This window comes from Acanthisitta chloris, unplaced genomic scaffold (genome assembly GCF_000695815.1).
Source record: "Acanthisitta chloris isolate BGI_N310 unplaced genomic scaffold, ASM69581v1 scaffold7973, whole genome shotgun sequence".
Taxonomy (NCBI): domain Eukaryota; kingdom Metazoa; phylum Chordata; class Aves; order Passeriformes; family Acanthisittidae; genus Acanthisitta; species Acanthisitta chloris.
This window is the reverse complement of record NW_008664279.1, coordinates 132713-143538: the sequence shown is the minus strand read 5'-3', so window position 1 is coordinate 143538 and position 10826 is coordinate 132713. Positions and strand designations below refer to the sequence as shown.

The following is a 10826-nucleotide window of genomic DNA, read 5'->3' as shown; positions in this document are numbered from 1 at the left end:
GAGAGAGCAGACCAAGGCAGAAACCTCAAAATGCTCTTTACAAGTGACAATAATAGAGCATGGGATATATTTCCAAGACTCCACCATGTGCAATGAAGAAAATTTTGTGTTCTACCACCCTGACATAAATTCTTGGATATAACTTCTCTGACACATGCATAGTTAGCTCTGCCATCCCCATCACCCATGTGTCACGGGGTCGTGGTGTCCAGCCCGTGCTCAGTAAAATCCCACAGCACACTGTTGCTCTGTAGCTGTGTGTTGTAGCCTTCTGCGCAGACCGTGATAACTTTGTACTGTCATATCAGCCACGCAGGGATGTTGATACATATGTCACCCGTGTGGTTCATGTCTTCCTTTTCACCACATTTTTCTTTGCACGTAGCTAGCTGTTAATTTTCTCAGGTTTTGAATGATGCAAAGTAATGAAGTAAACTAATATCACTTTTCTTGCTTGGTTTGTCCTCCAGATCTAATTGACTTTACACAGGCAATGCTCCCAAAGACTGTATGATAATTCCTGGTGGCTGAAAGAGGAGGCACATTGGGGCCTGTACTGAAAAGGAACAAGAATAGGAGGGCAAGAGCTTCCTGCTGCCCCTCTGGCAGAGGTGCCAAGTGTGTGGCCTGTCTGCAACACAAAGTACTGATTTTCAGAAAGTGAGACTGAGAGCCACCTCTAAGCACTTGGAACACGGGAGGAAGAGGAGTGGTGCCAGCATGGATAAGGACAGCACAACCCTGGCTGACCAGCAGTATGAATGTGTGGCTGAGATTGGGGAAGGAGCCTATGGGAAGGTGTTCAAAGCCCGAGACTTGAAGAACGGAGGTCGCTTCGTTGCACTGAAGCGGGTGCGGGTGCAGACCAGCGAGGAGGGAATGCCGCTGTCCACCATCCGGGAGGTGGCAGTTCTGAGGCACCTGGAGACATTCGAACACCCCAATGTGGTCAGGTGAGGAAGTGGGGCCAGTGTCCTGATCAGCAGGGTCCTCAGTTTAGTACGTGAATTGGGCAAGAGTTTGGGGGTGTAAATGGAATGGACATTAGTTTAGGTTTGTGGCTGAAGTGTGCACTAAACTGTGTACATGAAGTGTGGTTTGAGGTTTCAACAGGCCGTGGTGCTGCCTGCCAGACCTCACCTCATCCCTGTGCATTGCCTCCCACACACACAAACACCCATCTCCAGAGGCATAGGTGTGTGACTTAAGTGTTGGAATGGATGGGCAAGGAGCCATATATACCCTGTTTCCTCAGGCATAAGAGAGAATGAATAAAACCCCAACGCCTCCCTGGTTTTGTCTGAAGTATTAGTTCTGCCAGCTGCAGCTGACTTCTAGCAGCTCTATTCATTACAGAAACAGCAAAAATGAGAGCAGTAGTGAAATGTGTGTTCTGCCTTTTCAGATGCTTTTAGAGAGCTGTAGATTATAGTGTTAAAGAGAAGTAACAGTTTAAGACTTCAAGCTCTACAGGCAGCCTTATGGTTGAGTGCTGTTTGACTGGTACTAATTTCACCACGTGCTGATGATTGTGATACCAAATGCACAACAGTACGGGTGTCACACCTTGCTTGCAAAATGGTGGCAGTGGCCCCGGGATGTCCCTTCTGCTGTGTCAATAGCATAAATCCCAGATAAATGTCCTGTGTTCTCAGTGATAAGGCTAGTCCTGCTGTAACCTCTTACATTTTTCTATAGCTGGAAACCTCCAGCAGCCCATGAGCATCTTTTATTAGTGTTATGAACTTGCAGAAGTATTCTTCGCTTTGCCCGTACCCAGGTATGCAGTGATTTGAAACTGGTCAGCCTGTTGCTGGTGGTGCTGTATGAGCAGTAATATTTCCTGTTCTATGTTATTGTACGCACATATTGCACAGCAGAGGAAGACATTTTGTGCTTCACTAACACCAAGACTCTTTCAGTCTTAGAGAAATAGATACTCTGAAGTTAGAGGTGACCTTTAAAATGCCTTGTACCTGTAATTGTCCTTTTTTTTTAGGGTCTAAGATGAGGGGGATTTTATTAGGTTCAAGAAGAAAGGTGAGACAGAAAAAAATACAGAAGTCAATAGCTAGAGATAAATTCATTTTTATTCATCTCAAGGCAGCATAATGTAGCAGTCTTATTTATGTCAAAACTGAATAGGCAAAGTGTGTGTATTCTGGAATCCTGATAATGGAGTGTGTGTCTTTGGTCTCACTTCAGCAAGCAGTGGGTTAGAGGCTGCAGCTCATGCTTCCATTGCTAATCAAGCAAATCCACAATTCAGTTAATAACCATTATTTTGGCTTGCAGCTAGTAATGCCAGAGACTTAGTCAATAAATTTGAAAAGTGGGGGTATCTTTGTGTGGATAACATGTATTTGATCACTGAATCAAATGGCTTGGTTTACAGAGGAGTGTGCACAAGTTCTTCCTTGGCAGTAGAGAAATAATTGGGAGTTCTCAAAATCTCTGAAATCCAGTCCACTAATTTCTGAGAGTAAATGAGGATTTAGTTGTGCTGGTTTAGACATTTACATATTTGAAAATTGTAAACCTTGTTTGGCAATAATTCAGCATAAGAACACGTATGATTTTTTCTCCCATTTAGTTCTTTCCATATGAAGTAAAATATTTTTCAAGAGCCTTCTAATCTTGAATTCCACAAAACCCTGAAAATAAAGTTCTAGTTTTCCAAAGAACTATTGGATGAATTGACTGCAGCTGCAGGCTTCTTTTGCTTGGGTTTGAGTGCAGTGCAATCTCAACAGAGTTGCATAAATACATTGAAGCTTCAAATATTTTTACAAGCTTGAATGAAAACTCTGCAAGCAGTGAGTATTTCCATCAGCAATATGAGAACGTAATTTCAGCATAAAAATCTGAGCAGGTGTGTTCCAGGTCCTCTTAGTGGTGTTGTGAAGCCTCTATCTTCTGCTGTAAGCAGCATTTCTGGCACTGGGGGTTGGTCTGTCATGTCTCAGGGTGCTTGAGACCTTGACTACACACCTTTTTCCACAAACAGGCAAGGCAAGATAAGAAACAATTTCACACATTATCTCTTCTAGAATGTGAGGAATGCTGTGCAAAAGCTCACCTCTTTTTGTGCATGTTTTTAATCTGTAGAGCAGATGAAGCTGTAAGGAACCCTTTGGAGTGACTGAAGTAATATCCTTATAATGAAAAATCACTTGAAAATATTTAAATGACCCAGTTCTGTTGCAAAATATGGTAGAAGAGTTTGCAGTTTACTGAGATTAAGCATCTATTTTTGTATTATGTAAATATACTCAGAAAAGGAAACACTGTAAAGGAAGATCTGCAGTTTTATAAGCAGCTGACCTAACTGTACTCAATTATTGAACATATTGTGCTCAAAAAATGTTCATTGTTTGGGCATGCATTCTGGAAATTGCTATCATGGCCAGTCTACTAAATAAAAACAATGTCAAGTGCATTGTCTACATACTGGATTAAAAAGTGCCTCCACTGGGATAACAGCACAGATATTTAAAAGCAAATATTTTTGATTTTGAGGGGTCATCTAACTTTTTTCCTGAATATTACAGGTAACTAGCCTGAGAGAACTAAGCTGGAACTGCAAATATGGTGTTGTATCTGTTACCTCTGAGTAGTGGCATGTGTGATCCATTTCTTAATACAAACCAACAGTCTTTCTGTGGGTCAAAAATTAGACAGACTTTAAACAGATGAGGCACATACACCCTATGCTCGGCTGTGGTACTCTGGCATCAGCTGATGGCAGTGACAGAAGTCACAGGCCACGTGAACTTAGGCTGAGTGTCGTGCTCAGCTCAAATGGTAGGTCTGGGCTTGTCCAGAGGGTACAGTAGGGAGCTCAGTACTCCAGGGCTTCTCTGTCTCCGTAAAGTGGTGCTAAACATAAGGAACAGTTTGTTAAGGAAAGACCCGGTACTTTCTAGGCAGAGGTAGAGCTCCATGGCTTTGTTGGTCATAGAACCAGGATTCAGGGCCAGCATTACTACTGCAGCCCAGGTTTGTCATAGCAGTTGTAGATTCACTTCCTCTGAGAAATGCTTAGACCCAAAATTGGTTTCCAGTGCTTGGCATTAGGGTTGAAAGAGAATTTTCTCCATGAAGGAGAAATGTCTAGCACAGAATAATTTTAAAGAAAATATTTTTCCTATTTTTTCACGCTACTGCTTTCTAATTATGATTGTTTTGTTTCATATTCCTTCAGTCCAAGTCTATAATTTCCATATTCATACAAAAAAGATATGCATTTTTTTGCAGCACAGTTGCTTTTACAACAGTAGATAATGAAATTAGAACATCACTGCAGAATAAAGCAAAACAACGTGCAGGAAAAGAATCAAAACAAAATCTACTCTGCATCAGAAAAGTGATGGTAGTGGAAATCTCTAGACTATAATGGAAGAAGGGCCTGGAGGACTGGTCTAAAGTGTTGCAAGATTGTCAAGAATGGTATATAGAAAGGCATGGGGAAATGTAGTTAAAAGGGTGATTGTTATTTGCTTAAAATCCTCTCCTGTTCACATTTGCCCTTGTATAGAGTACCTTTCCATCAGGGCACCTTACTCTATTTATCTTTGCAAAGCAAAGTTAAAATAGAATCTTGAAGAGTAAATCTGAGTGTGAATTCCTCTAAAACGAGGCATGCTGTAGGCTTTGAAAAGTTCCTTGTAACTGGTAGGATGATAGATGTGCTCTTCCAGCTTACCTTTCAGATAACAGTATGTAATGCTTTACTAAAGCTTTACTATATACAGTAGGTAAATCTGGCAAAAGTTGGCCCAGCACTTATGTAGCTTAGTGCTGTTCTATTTGGGAAAAATTAAATACATGTAGATAAAGAACAGACTTTGCCAGGAATAAATGACATATTAGATTCAGGAAATCCCTGTGTGTAAAACTGGGAGTATTCCCTGCTGCAATATATCTATAAAAATTCTTTTTGTGATTATAATGCGAAATTCAGGTATATGTTGCATTCATTTTATCTCTCTCCTGCTGGTAACCAGATGAATAATTTCCCCCTAATCTTAATCATCCATCAAACTGTGAATTTGCACCCTGGGAAGGTGATACATGAGACAGACTACTGTAATTCTTGCTGTGCTTGTTTTATGTCAGATTTATATTTAGCAGTTTTAATAGTGTTAAACCTTAAGTAAATAGAACAAACCTGCAAAGCTGTATAGTTTTGCTTCCTATTTCTTAAATTCTTTTTTCAAAAATGCAAATTTTTCAGTATTTTCATGGGTAAGTCTTCAATTTTAAAATAACCTGAATTATATTGAATATAATCTATTAGAATATAATCTAATCTGAGTTATTATTTCAAAGATAAGTGTCAGCAATCTTGCTATTCAAGGTAATCATAACCATATAAGAAGGAATTACAAATCTTAATTCTCTCCTTCCTGTTAACTTGCAAAAGAGGTGCCCCAGCTAATTGACTTAGGTTCAACAGAATGATCCACCTAGATGGAAGTGCAACTTTATCCCTCAGTCTTTTTGATCTACAGATCAGTGAGGGGGAACACAGCAATTATGAGTATTTGCACAGTTATGCCATGTTCAAGTTTTGGTGTTATTTTGTATCCATTGAACTAGAAATGACACTGTAAACTGCCTTCTGTGGTACAGCAGTACTGTCACGCTGCTTTTTCCCTGCTTTTGCAGTCCAGTGGTCCATGCTCTTACATCTTGGGCTGCACTTGAGTGCTTTGTGGAGCCCATGAGCTGATTCCCTTGGCAAGGCAGCGTGACTGGGGAAGAGAGGCTGGGGCACACGTCACTCCCTCCTCCCCGTGTGCCCTGACATAAACACCAGCACTTGCTAGACCTTGCTCAGAGGTCCCAGAAGTGTTAAATGGCTTGCTGCTTAAAAATTTCTTTGTACCTGGAAGCTGTCTTTTTGTAAGTGTCTTAAAATTCCCTGTTTCACCTGACCGAGAGCGCATTCAGAACATATCTGTCGCAGCTCATCAATACCTAGCTAACTTTTTGCAAGGCAATTTGAAATTGCAGCATTTTTTGCTTTTTTTTTCTGTTTGTTAAACTGAAATGATGGAGTGATGTAGAGAGGGAACAAAATTTCAAAAGGCAGTAGCTAATTTTATTTCTCTTTCCAGTTTGTGGTAACACTGATGTTGGCTTTATTGCTGTACTGTTAATAAGTTTAAAGGATGATCTTCTCAAAATCATCGAGATGTTCCATCCTATCAAGTAAAACATTTCTATTTTGGGGGGTGTTTGTCTCCAGTGAATTCTGCTTCCTTCCTTACTTCCTTTTTCTGCCAAGCTAATGTTAAACTTCTAGTGTCTGAGGTCATTCTTGCACACCAGCAGTGTGCTGTATTGTGTGATACAATTTATTTTTGTGTAGCACCACTCATACAGCATCTGGCAGGTCCCTGGAGTGAAAGAAATGGTTACCTCTGCATTGCTAGCTACAGGGGTTGTCTTGCACACAGAGAAAAATATGATGCAGGGATGGAATGGAGCAGAAGAAACTGACCTTGAAACTTGCCAAGGATTAGTGTGGCGGATGAATCTCAGCTGAGGTATAAGAGGTGGATGAGTAATGGGAAGGAAAAACTGAATGAGCTTCAGAGTCAGTTTTAGTCTAACACAAACAGGATGGTCTTCAAGGCAGATGTGAAGACGGGAAGTGCCTTGGCGGGAGAGGCATTTCCAGCCTGGAGAGCAGTGGTGGTCAGAGGGGAAGGGAGACAATCTCTGCACTGACTAGCCACTGCTAGGAGGGACACTGCAAAGGTCTTGGGCAGGGAGGAACTGCCTACCTGGAAATACAGCTTCTCTGATGGCAGGAGGGCAAAGGGGAATGCTGTGGTTGACATTTAACAGGTTTTGGCACTAGGTAGGACTTGGAGAAATTCGTTGAATTGGCAGAGGACATTGGTCAGAGACTGCACATGAATGCTGGCCTGGTGTCATCTGCTTGCAACCTTACACTACACAGAATGAGCATGTACAGGGAAAATAAGTGATATTCTTCCTGTCCATATGAATTGTTTATTAGTAGTGGATGTGATGATTAGGTTGAATATATGATCTGCCAGAAACAGGACAAGATAAGAGCATGTCAGGAAGGAAGGGTTGAATGTGGATTGGGCTCCTGAGCCTTAGGAAATTCTGTTTCTGGAGTGAGTACAAGGGCTTTTTTAAGAAAGTATTTTATCTTATTCTGAATCCAAGCATTTTACAAAAAACACGTTTCCAGTCTTTGTTTGAGTAAATGTTAACCATTTTAAATTATGTCCAATGCTCCCTCCCTTCTTTAAATATGCAGACAGTTGTGTCTGTGCTGTTCTTTGAGAGATGTAGTCCTGCTGGGTGCTTCCCAAAATGGGAAACCAACTCATTTCAGCACAGCCATTGCTGGTGGCAGGCTGTGACTGCCAGGCAAAGCATCAGCATCTCCAGAGTTAATGGAGCAGGGTTCAGGATTCAAACCTGAGCCTTGAAAAGGACAGGAGAGGAGATGGTCCACCCTTACAAATGGGTAGATTCATTGGGCCTTTCCAGTTTGCTTCATGGTGCCTACCTCCAGCTGAAGTATGGAACCGAGCAGGGAGAAGAAAAGTGCTCTCTTTCCAGGTGTTTGGAAGAGAGTAGGCTGGAGGCTGTTACTTGGCAAAGCACTAAGTGAGTTACTCAGGTACACTCGGTGGGAGTTAAGCCATTGTTTGAAGCTTAGCACAGATGTAAGTGCATTATCAAATAGAAATAGCTATGGTAATAAGAATGCACTGATTAAAACATCTCTCTGAATAGAGTTCTTTCATATACATCAGAATATGAATCACAGAGATTGATTCTTATTCATGTATTAGATTGAAGCCTTACTTCTAGAGAATGTTTCTATTTAAAGTTAAAATAAATCATGCAGAATAAGTAATACAACTATCCTGATACAGCAGTAACATGAATTTGACGTCAATAGTGGTTGTCTTTGCAGTAATTCTTAGGTGACTTAATTTACTTCTGAAGTTTTAAAATTATTTTATGAAGTTTCGTAACACTAAATAAAATAGGAGGTGCTGTTCATTCCAAAACTTCGCTGTATATAGAGGATTTGGTTTTCACTCTTAGTAAGAAATTTAGTTGTTTTCCAGATTTGCTGAACAAGTTGATTCTTAATGGTCTAACAAATTATCAAAAGATAACTGTGCCCATATATAACTAAGCTGTGTTTTTTTCTTTTAAAAGAGAGGAAATTTCTCCACCTGTATCTGTTCTTCATATCTTTTTATATTCTGAAATATACTTTTAATTGTGCCTGTATGATTATTTAACAGCTAAACCTTTAAACTATAAAGCATTTGTATTTAATAAATAAACCACTTCAGAATTTTCCAAGGAGTGGTTTTATCCATTCTGTGTAGTTTGACATTTTCCGTTTAGAAAATCACCATTTGGGAAACCTTTGATGAAATGATCATCAGAGTGGAAATGTGACTGTTGATTTCTGAACTCTTTCCAAATATGTCACTGCATCCAAATCATGGTATTAATTTTGCTATTTATTTATTTAGCCTTCAGCTTTGAAAATTTTTCCTGTCTTTAAAAAATGAAGGAAATACTCTACTAAATAATCCCTTTAAAATAAAAAAAAAATCCCTTTAAAATGCTTGCAACACAGTTGTGTTTTCTTTAGGCAGAACAAAGAATGTTTTATATGAGTAATAAGAAATTATTCCCTAAGATGCTTTAAATGTCTTATTTGGGTTTTAAAAGAAGATGGGTCTCTAGTCTCAGAAGTATCCCACATAAATTTTGGACCAGGTGATAATTTCACATACCTAAGTACAGAGTGTGCCAATTTGCTGATACTGGTAAAGTTGCCCTAGGGTGGATTTCCCATGGCATACCTTGCAAGCAGTCTACAAACTTAGCAAAAAAATTCCATACTGTTTTAATAAGGTTCCTACCAACACTGAGTGCCTATCACTCTGGATTATCATTAACAGGTGACTGATTTTCTTTTAGTAAAAAACTAACTCGGACATGAATTCATCTTTACAGGAATTTCCTGTATTTAATAATTGAAAACTCAATTCTACTGCAGATGAATCATACTGAGTTTAAGTGAAACCTGTTGAGTTTGGACTTTTGAAACATTAGTCAGTGTGAAATGTTACATATTTTGATAGAAACAGAGAAGTGAAGTGAGAAATAGAATGGAAAAGCCTGTGTGATTTTTTTTTTTCTCTTTTTTACGTGAAGCTTTGGCTAGTCTTTTAATATCTATTTGAAGTGTGATCACTGTGATAAATTGCTGTTTAACAATGCCAGAGAATTCTCTTTTCCCTGAAATCAATTAATTATAAACTGAAAATTTCAGTACTTTGTTCACTGTTTCTTAAGTTAGCATATTTCTAGGAGCTTTCTGTGAACGTAATTCCTAGCTGCACTGGTGCTTTTGTTTCTCTTCGTCTGTGGAGCCAGGGCTCTACTGTAAGGATAGAATTCTATCACTTTTTTTTTTTCTACATTTGATGTGGTATTTTGCATACAGCTGCAGAGTAGACAGTTACCTTTGAAAAGAACATTTGGCTGGTTTAATTTGATTAGAGCAAACCACCTCAATCATTACTGAACTAAGACCGTTTTCATTTTAACTTGGCAGTAGGAGTTGGGAATGTACTGACTGTGCTTAGATGTTTGGGGGAGGACTCATTTGGATACACAGCTACTGCTGAAATGAAACAACCTTACAGGACCTTGCCCACTCTTCTCTTTCCCCATAAAAAGGGAGGGCTGTGAAGCCATTGAATGTCACAATTTAACTTTTTCTTATTATGACAAGGAATTGTTGTGAACGTTTCTACAAAAAAATGGAAATGTTTAATGCATAGAAATAGAGAATCATACATTTTTTAAAAACACCATGATATAAAAAACATATATAGCATATGAAAGTCTTTATTTACAGCAAACTTGAACATGTAACAACTTTTTGAATAAAGTTATAATAAAATCCAACACATAGATATAAATATGGTGGGGTTCTCATAGGTATATTATATCAGAGTTAAAATTGTATCCCTTTTAGTAAGTCTTGGTAAGATTCCCACATTCTGTCATTTTCTGTTTTGGCTTTCTAACCCTTTCCTCATCATATAAATATATTGAGGGGTTTTAGAATGTTGCATATTAAAGATGAAATTAGATACTTCAGATTTACAGTATTACATATTATATATAAATTTTACTCTTCAGTTTTCCTCACTGGTGATCACATAATTTTCCTAGAAAAACTCTTGTGGTTGTCTTGAGTATAAAAGTGTCTCATAATAAATGACAGCCCTTCAATAAATTATAGTCAGCTGATATTCTCTAGAAAATACGGTGCTGCTCTCTGTGTTCTGTCTTTGCAGTAGTGGATCATCATACATACAGTATGGAAGAGCTTCTGCTTCTTACTGTATTATGTTCTGAAAAGCAATATGCATAGTTAACTGCTCATCTGTGTGAGCAGCCTAACACTTGCTACCAACAGCAGAATTGCACACGTATCTTCCAGCAAATCTAAGCATCCAGTTGCCAATTTAAGGCTGGAGTTTCCGTTGGTGAATTTGAAGTTGGTAGAGCTACACTGATTCAAACTTGTTCAAATCATAAAGACCTAATGTTAAGATGGACAAAAATGCATTGGGACAGGCAGACTCTGCAGAGGTGTCCCATCAAGCATGCACGTTTGAGACTTCACCGTTTAGATTTTAGATGCTGCAACTGTCGAATTCACCAAACTGGAATATCAAAATGTTCGTTAGGAGGTTTTAAACTGATATGAACTCAGTTTTTGTTGA

The 10826-nt window shown here is 39.0% G+C and overlaps 1 protein-coding gene across 1 annotated transcript in view; it reads left to right on the top strand.

Moving 5' to 3' along the window:
• The first annotated feature begins 720 nt into the window (after positions 1-720).
• CDK6 (cyclin-dependent kinase 6) overlaps positions 721-10826 on the top strand; it is a 125290-nt gene continuing 115184 nt past the window's right edge. The window contains exon 1 of the mRNA XM_009071284.1: positions 721-953. Within this exon, the coding sequence (XP_009069532.1) occupies positions 721-953 (233 nt within the window). The remainder of the gene's footprint in view (positions 954-10826) is intronic.